Source organism: Ambystoma mexicanum, chromosome 3q, assembly GCF_040938575.1.
Source record: "Ambystoma mexicanum isolate Mex_15411 chromosome 3q, UKY_AmexF1_1, whole genome shotgun sequence".
In the NCBI taxonomy this organism is placed as follows: Eukaryota; Metazoa; Chordata; class Amphibia; order Caudata; family Ambystomatidae; genus Ambystoma; species Ambystoma mexicanum.
In genome coordinates this window covers 336,472,003-336,485,560 of record NC_090926.1, presented here as the reverse complement: position 1 = coordinate 336,485,560, position 13,558 = coordinate 336,472,003, and the positions used below count along the sequence as shown (strand labels likewise).

General features: G+C 43.4%; 1 protein-coding gene across 2 annotated transcripts in view; it reads right to left on the bottom strand.

Moving 5' to 3' along the window:
* Positions 1-3,370: 3,370 nt before the first annotated feature.
* MED7 (mediator complex subunit 7) overlaps positions 3,371-13,558 on the bottom strand; it is a 48,162-nt gene continuing 37,974 nt past the window's right edge. For both annotated transcript variants that reach the window (XM_069653939.1, XM_069653940.1), the window contains exon 4: positions 3,371-4,235. In XM_069653939.1, coding sequence (XP_069510040.1) covers positions 3,523-4,215 — 693 coding nt within the window. In that variant the 5' untranslated portion in view covers positions 4,216-4,235 and the 3' untranslated portion in view covers positions 3,371-3,522. The remainder of the gene's footprint in view (positions 4,236-13,558) is intronic.

Genomic DNA, 13,558 nt, shown 5'->3' with positions numbered 1-13,558 from the left:
CCTGGCTCCCAGAGAGCACATCACAACTGCCCTCGAGGGGCTCCACTAGTTACTCATCGGCCAATGTGCCACCTTCAAAGGCATGTGCATCAGCTATTGTGCCCTCCACAAGACAGACCCTGAATTCATTCAGCTCAAACGTACCCACTACCAACCAAATAAAAACCAGAGATCAGGGTCTACACTCCTCCTTGTGATCCTTCCCTTCAATTCCACTAGAATAGGGGGGCTCCTCCATCTCCATATAAGCACCCACACTCTGGAACTGAATTCCACTTTGTATCCGCCGCTTAAGAGGATCACCTTGCCTTCCGGAAGACCCTCAAGACCTGGCTACCTGCAACCTGATGAACCTTGGCCTCATTTTGTGTTTACCCACATGGCAATTAGGCCGTGGCAGCATAGTCCCTCCTTCAGGATCTCTCCAGAGCAAGGTAGAGTATAAACTCCAGCAGACTCCAAGACATAATTCCACACCACATCGACGAGGACAAGGAACCAGCTGGGACTCAAGCATACGCATCACATTCCAAGTTGATGAATATTAGCCGCAGTCACAGCCACCCATCCCCATGCCCCTGCTACCATATGCCACCTTAAAACAATGCACAACACCTCTGCCAATCGAATGCAGCCAAGTCCCAAAACAAAAGTTTGGTCTAGCTGGACACAATGAGTCTCCTGCACTTGCACACACTTCAGACTACCTCACAGCATGCATCCCCCATGCCAGGTAGACGTGTGTAGCTAACGGAGGCATGGCCATCCCCACCCAATTACGCATTGGGCAAAAGGCACACACGCACTCTGAGCTTCTATGATAAATTTCCCATATCTTGGAGTTCGGTCCACCAAGGGTGTTCACCTATATGATAATATATGTGATAATATGTTGAGTAACACTTAGTAAACAAGAGAAACATATCAAATTTATCTACCTTTATAGGACAAGATTTTGCACAACCAAGCGTCTGGATATCTGAATTCCCTTGTTACATGCTGTATCATCATACAGGTACTTACAACATCTTACCTGACTAACAGTAGAACTCCCGCTGAGTTACACAATACTAATATTATTTATTAATATTATCCACAGATTCTCAGAGAATTGTGCCACGAGATATTGTTTCCATTACCCCACAGTGAAATGATCTTTTTGAAGACACACAAGACAATTTAGTTGAAAAATGCAATCATGTCTATATTAAATGTAAAATAAGCAGCCATTGAATAAAAATATTTGTCAAAAATTCCTTTGTCAAAAGAAACTTCAATTTTTTTGTTTAAAACATTCTCACTGAAATTATTCTGTTAAAATATGATGCATTGCCCCTGAAGAAGAGAGGTTCACTCTCGAAACGCGTAGAGCTCATGATTAATATAATTTGATACTATTGAGTGAATTGAACTCCTATTTTGATTCTTGATTAAAAACATTCTTGATTGTATGTATCCTTGAATGTTTTTGAAAACAATTGTCACAACAAAAATTGGTTACCTAAAGACAAAACTGATTTGAATTACTCAAGCCATTTAAATAGTTTGGAATTTTGATTTCCAATACCAATTGGTGTGCAGGGGACGGGAGTTCCTATTTGACAATAGGAACTTTGTTTGTTTCAATGATATATGTGACTTTCTGATACCAGAGTCAGTTTTCTTCTCCCCGGCACCCTTTAAGATTGATAAATTGTGCGAGCGTTTTTGGCTCTGATTATTTTGTAAAATTAACAAAATTACCTCTTACCCAAAGGTGTGCAGTCTCTCTCGCATATAAACTCGTTAGTGGCAGACTGTTATACATTAGGATGAGAATTAACTTTATGTCATGGGAATAACTATCAGTCATTAAACATTCCGGTTTGTACTCTTTTGCAGCTTATAGCGTTTGGTTCATTGGCAGAAATTCACTTTGGTCGAGTTTGGGTACAGGGCAAAGCTAGCTGCGGTCAGTGTCCACTTTGAGCAATTCCTTAGTCACCCATGTTCCTTTGTTCTTCATACAGCTTGAATACACCACCTTTCCTCTCCGACTTGACACTGCAGTATGTGGGCTGGGCTTCCTGCTGACATCAGTAGTGGGAGTGAAGGTCTGGGATCCAATGCCTGGAAGGGCGTGTTATATCTCAAAGTACAGACGCCAACTATAACGTACATTTCCTTCTCCACAATAGTACACAACATTCACCTCAAACTCTACCGAAATAACAACTTTCTTCTTTCTCGTTTTATATGCTCTTGTCCTCTCCCCATTCACTGCCAACAGCAAAGCTCATTAGAGTGATCATACTTTCCTTTTATATGCCAAATCCATACAGCAGAGAAACCTGAAAGGCCAAGGCCAGCTAGCACATGAAGGTACAGAGCAGTCTCTACAGCAGGGAAGCAGGACTTGGTCTTGACATGGACCAGAAGTCGGTCCTTTATTTTTATTAGGGTATTTATTAAGTGAGGACCTAGCTTCAGGAAGCAATGGAGCGCTTTACAATCATAAGGGGAAGAATACTGTGCGGGAAGCAGAGAAAAAGCGAGCATGGAGCCCAGGGGAGGGCGAGGGTGGGCACACGAGTGCATCAGAAACTGATTAGATGTCAAGGACAGGAGTTTGAAGACTAAATAGTGTCATGTGACCATCAAAATACGAGGTCATTTAAGAAGTCCAAACATGCCACCATGTTGCACAGCTGCAAATTCCGAGACAGACAGACGCACACACCCACCCACACACACACCCGCCCCCTTCCCCACAGCACACTGGGTCTTTCTTAGCCTTTTAACCATTAGTGTCACTGGACTATTATCTTGCTTTCCTACATAAATACTTGTCGGCTGAAACATGGTACCAACGTAGAGATGCTTTACCCAATCACTTCCAACCCATAAATATGTTCACATTTTGTGTTGGTTCCTGCCCTGCCCTGCAGGGTAATTGACCAGACAGGGGTATGTGGAGTCAGGACAATCCATAGATTAGGCCGTTGGGAACACTTCCAAGACCAAGATACAGGAATCTGGGTCCTCTGTAACTTGTGCAGTTGGTATCCATACAAACAGAACATTGTATCCTTGGAGTTCCCACTCCTTTACTCTGCAACCACAAAAAAGAAAACCTTTTTGCACCAGGCACTCCATTGTTCTGAAATATATAAATAGTATTCCTAAAGCCTTAGTAGTTCAATTGCCGATCACATTCCCAACGCCAATATGGCACTAATGACTGAACAGCTCAGTGCATTAAACACAGGGGCTGTAGATCTTTCTACCATCCGAGTGTCCAGTTAGAATCCCGACAGGGGCTTTTCCTCTCAGAGCGGAACAGAAAAGGCCATGTCACATAGTACAAGTTCTTTGAAGAGTAAGTGATTCATTGAAAATACCAAATATATAATATTTATTATAACGGGAAAAATAATCTTAACTTTATACAAAAATGCCCTATGAAATTTATACAAACTGCAACGAAAAAAAACCTCAACCTGACCACTCATTCTACAAGTGAGCAACAATGCTGTGTTGCTCCTATGTCATTTCATCGATAATAACACACATCAAGGCGTCCTTGTCTACACTGGGCTCTTTTTTACACACAGTGCTCTCTTTAGAAGGTTCACTGCGTGCAGTGCAGCTGCTTGCCTCCTGTACGTCCATGGGTTCAGTCTTTAGGTGCAGATCACCGTCTGGGAGGGCAAGGTCATCAGGCAGAGAGTTCAGACAGTTTTGGATCATCTCTACCACCTGCTCTAGATGCTTCTGGAAGCGCTCTGCCGTCTCCAGCCGGTTGCGCTTTTGCACCTCCATCATTACACGCAGCGTCTCTCTGGCTTGATGGGGTCGGTACTCATTGATGAGGTGGTGCATGTGCACAAAGAGCAGCTTGAGGTCCTCCAGTTTTTCCTCACGCCGGATAGTACCAGGGCTCCGGATCAGGATGTCCAGCAAATCCAGAAAATTGACCAGGATTGACATATTAAGTTTTCGCAGCTCTTTCTTGTGGTCAAACTGCAGCGGGCAAAGCCGCTCAATGCCCTGACTCTCCAGGGGCCGGATGATCAGGTCGTCGCACTGGAACTGATTACCAAACATCATGTAGCTGTCCTTGACCGGCAGTGGAGGTTTGGGGGCAAGACCCCGGCGCAGATTCTCATCTGTGTACTCCTTGATATACTGCATGGGGGGCAGTGGCAGGGCACTGACTTGCTGGGGTTCACCCATGATGGCAGAGGGCAATGCTCCTAGCATAACAAAAAGCAAAATTGGTTAGCAATCAAATATGTGATGCAGAGTAGAACATACTTGAAAATAGCATTAATTTCATACAATGGGCCTCATTACAGGTTTGGTGGCAGCAGATCCACTGAAATATCAAACAGGATCGGCACTCTAGAAGCAAACAGCTGGAGAAATACAATCCAGCAAGCAATTCTAAACTATAAGGGCATTTTCACCCGACAAGGGATTCCCCTAAAATCTCCAATGGTATATCTGGCCATGAATCTCTGTGGACACAATTAGAAGTTACAAGGCACCGGACCTATATAAATCAGAGAAGCATTTCTTCTCTCCTCCCGAAGGGCCATTCTAATTAGGATGGTGAAACCTGTGTAGAGGATAACCATATGAGAATTGGGAAAACCATACGAGAGGCTTTTCTTAGGAGAATTGGGATAACCATATGACAAATAGGAGGATAACCATACATACAAGACAATAAGACAAGTATGAGGAAAGTACTGATCAAGCAATGTTATACCTGTACAATAGAGCATTGCCAAGAAAAGAGCAACATCAAGTTGAATAAAGCCAAAACTGCAGCAAACCTACTACCACTTGAATTATTATTATTCTCTAATCTGAAAGCACACACCCATTTGGACAAATGTGGGTACTGGCGCAGCATGTTGACTTCACTCTTGTATTAGTATAACTTTTGAATATTGGGCAGACAATAATCGGGATCAACCAGAGACAGCCTTCATCTTTATCTAGCACTTAGGATTTTTTTGACAAAGTTTGTATTATGTATGCAAAAATGTGGTAAACTTCATAATATGAAACAGATTTACCGTTGACCACTTGGTCCGCCGGAATTACCACCATAAGTGGTGGTAGGTGGTTTTAGTTTGCATTTATTTGAGTCCATAGGACTCCATGGGGATTTCGGTAGAATTAGTGTTAGCAGCAATTTGGCTGTTTTTGGGCAGTAAGGCGGAGGAATTGTCATAGTTTGGCAGTGCAGTAATGCAGTGGTAACTCCATTACGAATGCATTACCACCATTTTTGGCAACATCGCAGAACTCGTAATGAGGCCCAGTGTATTTAAAAGTTAAAATGGGTTTCTTCACTAAAGCTTGAAGCCTTAAATTGCCCATTTTTACCCCCCCTACTTTAAGGTGGGTAATGACTTAATAAAACACAATTGCTTTCAAAGGTAACCATTTATACAATTAAAAATGTGCAGCTATCATTGCACAGAATTATTAAGCTTAATTTTAAACTCACACGTTCTCTCTAGAAGGGGAAGAAGTCGAGCATGCCACATGGCATTAACTGAAATAAAGGAGTGGCACTGGTAGTCTGCCAACATAGCCTGCACAAGGTACAATGATGTAAACATGATGCCTTTAACTTGAAAATGTGGATTTCACTATAGATATACTGGGTAAAGCCCTGCCTTTTCTAGATCCCAGTTGTACTGGTTTCTTTTCCATGTGATTATTCAAATGGTTCTAAGGAGAGGAAAACCTTTTTTGTTAAATGCATTTGCGAGTAAGCCCAACATGTGAGGGGGTGGTCACCACATTGGTTTGAGGGATGCCACTTAGGCATGGCTGTAGAAAGCTGTTGCGAGGAGGGATATCGAGAAGCTATCCATTTGAGTGGGGTATGGAGGCTTTTTCAGGTTGTGCAATTGGGGAGAATCCCTCCATTGAGGGCAGGGGGAGAACTTACCATGGTGGTCGATTGAGGAAGGTGGGCGAATTCAATCTAGAGTTGGTAAAGGAGATCACTGTTTTAGCTTCAAAGTACAAAGATAGAGACAGGGATTTGACACCACCATGGAACTTTCCCATTTTGTATTACGAATCCACCAACATTCAGCCATGTAAAAGCTCTAAAATGAAGCATCCAACTGGTTGGAATTCAGTTGCTGCGTCAGGGCTGAAAATGGAATGCACCAAAATGGCATTCTACTAGGGATTTCTGAAGTCTCAAACTTTGCAGCAAATCGGCTCACTAAACATGCAGCATGAATGAAGAGGCTCAATCACTTCTACGCACAAGGAAAGCAAAGCAAATATTTGATTTCTTTCTAGGGATCAGTCCAACTATCAAACATCTATTAAAATTATGGAGGGAGGCATGACAATTGTACTTTACATTAGAATGTATTTGAAGGGAGAGAAAAGCGAAGAGAAAAACCTTAACGAGGAAATGCAGTTGTCTAAAGCAGCTGCATAAGAGTGCTCAACTATAGGGTACAGGTTAATTGGAATGACACAGTATTTCTACTGACATAATGTACACACATGCAGAGCGATTTGGGTGTTCCTTCAAGTGAAAGCAGATCCCGTTCCAGGGCATTTATGAACCCTGATGCAGTGTGAATTTAGTTGATGTCAGGAATTGGGCACAAGCTAGGTAAAGAAGAGAAAGGGGGCAGTATTGCTGGGTGGAAGGGGAACAGGAACTATGGAGATCTTAAGCTGTGCGAGTGAGCGAGTGATGCATTTAGCTAGGCTAGGGGTAGAGATAGATATCCCAAGAACTGATCTGAAGAGGAATTTGAAAGGTGATGAATGACTGCAAACCCACATGGAAGGGGTACTTGGGTATCTATCCCGGGGTTGGGGGGGGGGGGGTGCTGAAGGAGGACAAGTTCAGTACCTTGACCAGTGTAGTAAAGGGAGTACACAGGGTATCCGTAAGGAGGATTGAGTGGTGGTCCACACTGCTCTCTATGAAGGAGAGGAAAATCAGGTGGGGAGTCTGGCGGGGTGGGTCTTCCGGATGTTCAGGATAAGCCTGGCAGCCGTAATGGAGTTTGTGAATCGTTTCAGAAGCCACAGTGTCTTGGGGATGTTGAGGGTATCCCAGGGACAGGATAACGATCAAGGAAGATGGGTGAAGCATCAGTGGCTGGAAGGTAAAACACCTCAGTTTTGAAAGAGTTGAGTAACTGGTAGCAATAGTGCCATCCAGTGGTATATGGGAGGAGAGGCAGAGAGTGATGCCAGTATGTAAAAATTAGGTAAATGGGGTGGGGAGAAGATGTGTTATCAGCAAAGAAAGGATATGAGAATTCAAGGTGGAGTCAAGTTTGCCAAATACAATGGAAAGAGTGAATATGAGAGATACCAATGACACGCCCTTGAGACCCCCAGACTGTAAGGGAAGTTTCCAAAAGGAGATACAAGCAATGAGGTGATCGAGAAGGAGCAGTCGGACAGGCAAGGATAGTGTATTGAAAGGCAAGATGCATGACCGTTGTGAAGAATGGTTTAAAGTTTCTAGAGGCAGAAGAGAGCGCTCAAGCAGGATGACAAAAAAATATATATATATATGTAAAAAGACAGGGGAAGTGACGAGCAGGTATAAAAAAAAAGAAAAGATAGATGCATTTAACCACGGTTTCTGTGGGGAGACCACTGCAGATCCGAGAGTGCAGAATGTCTGCAGGAGCATAGGATGGATGCCAATTCAGCCAGAGTAGTGGGTGGGAATGTCAAAAGGCAACAAAGTGCATTGGGGAGGTGGAGGGGAACAGGGTGTGATTGCGATGTGGTGGCCTTTTCAGATTTTAGTGGTGGGAGGAAGAGGCCCGAATAGCTTGAAGGGGTGAGAGCAGAGGCAGTGACAATGTTATGTGCTAGATGGCATGTCAGAGTCAAGGATGGAAAGATTCCTTGTAGGAAGCAAAGCGACAGGGGCACATTTTGAACCAGGCTGTGCAAGATTGACACTAGTTGGATGGCAGGGTAGCTAAAGTAAATAATCAGAGGTAACAAATCAGATACTGAGGCAGTAGTAAGTGCAACTACATTAAACGAGAGGGTAACGTGTTGCACGGGTTATTGGGAAACTTGATTTAGATAGGGAGACTGGTCAAAATGTACATCAAGAGAGAATACAGCAGAGGACAAAATGGTTGGCGTGCAGGTGAATGGGCCACAAAAGAGGGGGATGAACGCTTGAGAGAGGAAAGCAAGAGGAGTGAGTTGCCACAAATGCACGCCGACAGACTGCATGGTGATCAGCGAGTGGGGAGTCAATCTTAAAACTGGGCGTTGATCCTGTGTGGGAGATTGAAACCCAAAATAAGGTTACATGTGCGTGCAACACAACAAAGAATACTTATATACGTTTATCTGTGTGGGACCTAATCCGAGTCATTGATATTCAAATATGTGGTTCTTAGATTTGGTTTGCACTGACGCTGCTAAAAGAATCTGGCTCTAAATCATCCTTTCCCTTTGTTCAGAGCAGAGGTATGGTGCAATATTTTCAAGGACCTCTGAAAAGAAGGAGCAAGGGTTTGCTAGATACTAACTGAAACCCTTCACAGTAATCTAATGGAAGCCGGACATCGCAAATATAAAGTACAAGTCCTGCATAGTATTATATTTATACACAGGAGGAACAATGCTCTTTTGATCACAAAATAATGTACAACAGATAAGAAATCAGTTTTGACAGGAAGCAGTGAGCTTCTTACAAAATGGGGTGTGTTTGAGGGACATTCTGACCAGGTTGTGTAGGGGAGTAAATGGAACAGTCACCGGGGAAAATACATAGATTAGGATAACCAACATTGGACATTTCTTAGTACAGATAGGTGGTATGGCCGGCTGTGCTTGGGATGTAACCATGATGGGTGAAATGCTACAGTGGAGGCAGAGGAAGTGAGGGACAGGAGAGGGAAACATGTTAGCTAGCAGCTAGATGAGAGGAAGCTTAAGAAGGTAACAGGTGAGAAGCTGGGCTTTTTTGTTTTAACAAATTCATGTGGACTGTTTCTCAGATGTCTGAGGGAAGAGAATTCCATGCAAGCGCAGCAAGGAGAGAGAAAGCACGGAAACACAGGGAGAGCAAGGAGCCATAAGGGTAATTGAGGAGGCAGAAGAGATTACGAGAGGGCATGTAGAGTTGGATAGATACAGTGGTACCTTAGTGTGCATAGATTTTTGAACCAGGAAGACATTTTAATCTAGTCCGGTTTTGTATTGTCAGCCATCCAGTCTGGTAACGGTACAAGGAAGTAGGTGTGAAGTGAGGGAATTCAAAGAGAGTTCTGGCAGCGAAGTTGATCTTGTCAAGCGGACAGAAAGCATAGCTTGGGAGACCAAAGAGGATGCTGGCATAGTAGTCCAGTTTAGAGAAGAGAAGAGTGGTTAAGAGGTGCTTGGCGGTGTTGAAAAGGAAGGAGGAGCACGACTTTCCTAATATTTTTTTTTTTTTTTTTTTTTTTTTTTTTTTTAGGAGATTGAAGCGAGCTGCTGTTCCTGTTTTGGAGATGAAAGAAGGTGCGAGAAGAATCATAGATGATGCTGAGGTTTCTAGCTGAAGAAGTGTCAGGTGGGAATCGGATAGGCAGACAGATCTGAACGCTTTTGTCAGGGAAGAGCACCTCCATTTTAGTAGAGTTTAACATCAGAGTGCAAAGCCATCCAATATTTGAAATTAAAGATTTGTCTTACATGAAGAGTTGGTACGAGATCCCAAAGGAGGAGATATGTGCCCCATGAGCAAAGGTGTAGAGTGTAAAGAGGACTGAATCCAAGACAGAGCCTTGTGGAATGCCAACAGTTAGAGTAGTGAGTGGCGAGGTGTTGCTGCTCCAGGAGAAAGAACTGGCGAGGCAGGATTCAATCCAGGCAAGTGCTAGATCGCAAATCTCAAAAGTATGTGTTCATAAATCAAGCACAGAGCATGTTCCTTATAGTACAATGCATCGTATTTTGTAACCCTGCTCCACTGTTAACCAAGCTCACAACAGCCCATTTCTGAAATGGATATGAAACAGGAACGAACCCATCATCATGGGATTCAACTACAAAAACGGCAAAGGAGTGAACACACCACAAATAAATGGTCTTTTTCATGGCAGGTGACTAACGCACAGGCATTTTCTACATGGGGTGGGTACACAACAAAGAGGGGAAACATTTAATGCAAGGTAGTCAAATTCAGAACCCTTGGAATTAAGAACAATAAAAGATTTCTCGCTACGCCACCCGAATGCACCTCAATACGGTTTCTCTGCATTGAAGGAGAAGGTTCTCTGACAGTAATCGTGGATGGGAGACAAGATAAAATGTGTTTTATATATTGGTTCCACTCGCTCATTCCTTCTCTCCATCACTTCAACTATTAATTCATATCCTGTTCCATCGTCACTCTCTGCTAGTGATTTTTCTGACTATTTTACCACCAAGGTCCCCCATGTGCCTTCTTCTCCATCCTCCACTGCTCCTTCACCATCAACAGTTACCGCCTCTTTTGCATCGCTTTCTCAGATATGGCCCCTTTTCCATCTCTAGCTAATCCCTCTGCAGCCAACCGGGGCAACCGTGACCCCCCTTACCCACCTTCCTGCAGCAACATTTCTCCTTCCACTTCCAAGTTCCCTCAAACGTTAAACATGCAATTATCTATCCCATAAAAAAAACAGATTTATTTCATTCCACCAGCTTTCACCCAATCTTCCTCCTCTTCCCTTCATACAGCATTAGAGCAAGTTGACTATGCTTAAATTGCAACTGAAGATCAACACTTCTCCGTCGTCACAATCTGGGTTTTGTGCATTTCATTCTACTGCTCTTTACTGCGTCACCAATTCTGTTTGGGTGGCTCATCAATCCAAACAATCTACAATTCTTCAAGCTTTCTGTCACGTGACAGTTTACCCCCCCCCCTCTTTCTTTTGTATCTCTATCGGTGTGGCAGTTGTTTCCAGGCACATGCCATTTTATGGGCAGATAAATGGTATTCACGGTTCAGCCCTTGCTCCTCTACCTTCTTTTTATACTATTCCCCTCATCTATTTGTTCTGTCTGCCTTTGTCACTTCTATGCAGACGTTTCCCATATCCCCTTTTATTTCTCAGATTTTCTCCATGCCTGGATACGTTAACACTTTCTCAATCTTAAGGACACCAAATCTGTGGTTCTATTTTTTATTTCTTTATTTGCTACACCTCGACCACGTCCTGCTTTTTTCTTTTCCTTTCTCCAGGTATGTCCACAATTTGGGCGTCACGTTTGACCCTGGACAATCTTTTTCTTGTCATATCTATGACATTACCTGTATAATATCCACAAAGTTTGCCTTGGTATTTTGCACCTTTCCCCTTTTTTCCAGGCTAACTACGTAGCACTTAGATTATTTCTAGTTTTGAATATTGCAGTTAGTTGGACTTTCGTCTTATGAACTTCCCCCTTCTACGTGCCATATATAATTTCAATACGAGGGTCTTTTTGCCTTTCCTTTCTACTCCTGTTACTTCTTCACTTTCCTCATTTTCTGGTGCGTTACTAGCCTTCTCTTTCACTTCCTTTGCATGGTGTTTAAAGGTCATTATAGTCTTGCTCCATCTTTCTTCTCGTTTCTCCCTTTACATCTTCCCACTCTTTGAGCTCAAGTCTCTTCATGCAGTTCCCAAGCCTCTGTGTACCCAGTCTTACTTTTGCTCTTTTACTCCTCACACCCAAGCACTGGGATTCTCGGTCACCATCAGCAGGTGAGGCTCCTCTGTCTGTTCACCTCAAAGCGTTTCTCTTCCCCCAAATTTATATTCATGTATTTTACCAATTCATACATCTCATGTATTTGTTTACACCATAGTTTTATTTTAGCACGGTGTCAAAATGCTACATAAAATATGCATCAATTGTAAATTATAGCTTTCAAATCTTCATAACGTTCGATTAATTTAGACGATTTCAAATGGGGCAACAATAGTAATTACTAGCTCGCACAGCATATGAGAAGCGCTGCTACTGTCCACTGAAAGGTAAGTGTTAAGTATTTATGTATTTGTTTTATAGAAGCCGATCGGTTTTCTTTTGATTTTTTTAAAGAAAGCTTGCTTGTTGAAAGCTGTGGTAGTTCCCATTAATGGTTCGTGCTGGGGACTTTACTCACCCCAGTGCCAGTGTCCTGCAAGTGTTCACTTAGAGGTGGCTGTGGAGCCCAGTGTGTTCACAAAGGACAATACTAATCTCTTGAGATGGTAAGCTAGAGCTTAAGTGACCAACCACCTTCAATAAAAGTCAGTCTTGCGCAACACTGCCAACCCCAATGAGAAGTCCTACGAGCTGGGGGTGCGCAGTATTTTATCAATTTCTAGCACAGTTTGAGAAACAGGAAGACTTCAACAGTTGAGGAAAAAACGTTTCAATACATAAAACGGTCATAAGGGAATCCCAGCTAGAGCTCACAATATTCCTAGAAACTGCACTGGTGTCAAAACGAATATGACCACCTGTCATTGGGGATGGAGGCGTCCTTGATCCTGGGATGCTTGTGGCTAGGCAGTAGGCTCAGAAGCTCAAATACATGGTTGCATGCACAGGAGATTTAGGGAGTTTGCACGCTAAACATTCCTCAGCATCATGAATGCCTCCCTACAGAAGGTTCACTCCCAGAGACCTTCAAGACTGGTCTCAAATGACTTCCTGGAAAAAACGAACCTAGATACCAACTACCTGGCCAACTACAAACCTCACCTGCTAAAAGACCACTCAGAGTTGCGTCCCAACTGTTGCATCGAGACAGCCACTATCCAGGTGGTGGATGGTGCCCTTCAAATAATGGATGAGAAACTCGTGCCTCATCCTCCTTGCCCGTTGACTGCATTTGGCACAGTAGACTATTGCATTTTCCTTGCTAATAGGATGGGATTCTAGCACTGTACTGAATTGTTTTACCTCCTACCTCTCGGAATGACATCAGGTCATTCAGATTAACACGTTAGTCTCCTGTGTAGTTTCCCCCCCCCATGCTTCTGAGTCCAATCCCTCCCCCCCCACCCAGGGCTCCATCCTCTCGCCAATCCTTTCTAACCTTTATGGGTACACTCTGAAAGACTCAGTTATAGACATTCACCAATACACAGTGAATAGCCCACAGGAGACCAGTAATCGAAGAGATTACCCAACGATCGTCCAGTCCAAGACGTCGACGGCCTACATCAAACTTAACCCAACCAAGTCCTTATTGGTCCCACATTGAACAACAATGGCTGAAGGATATGCACCGAGGGATTTGATCCGCAACTCTCGGATTCAGCAAAAGCCATTGGCTTCGCAGACTACCCTTTCATAAACGTATAGCCAAGAAGGCGCAAATAGCCTGGCTTCAAATCTCCACCTTTACCCCACCCTCAAAAACACCAAAAGAAAAAAATTGAACAAAATTTTACAAAAAAAAAAAACCATACCAAACTCTTCATCCCGTCACAGGACTTCAAAACCATAGTGCAGGGCCTTGTGATCTCGCACATAAGATGTGGGAAATGCCGCTCACTCGGCTACCCTAAAAGCAGTCCACCACACT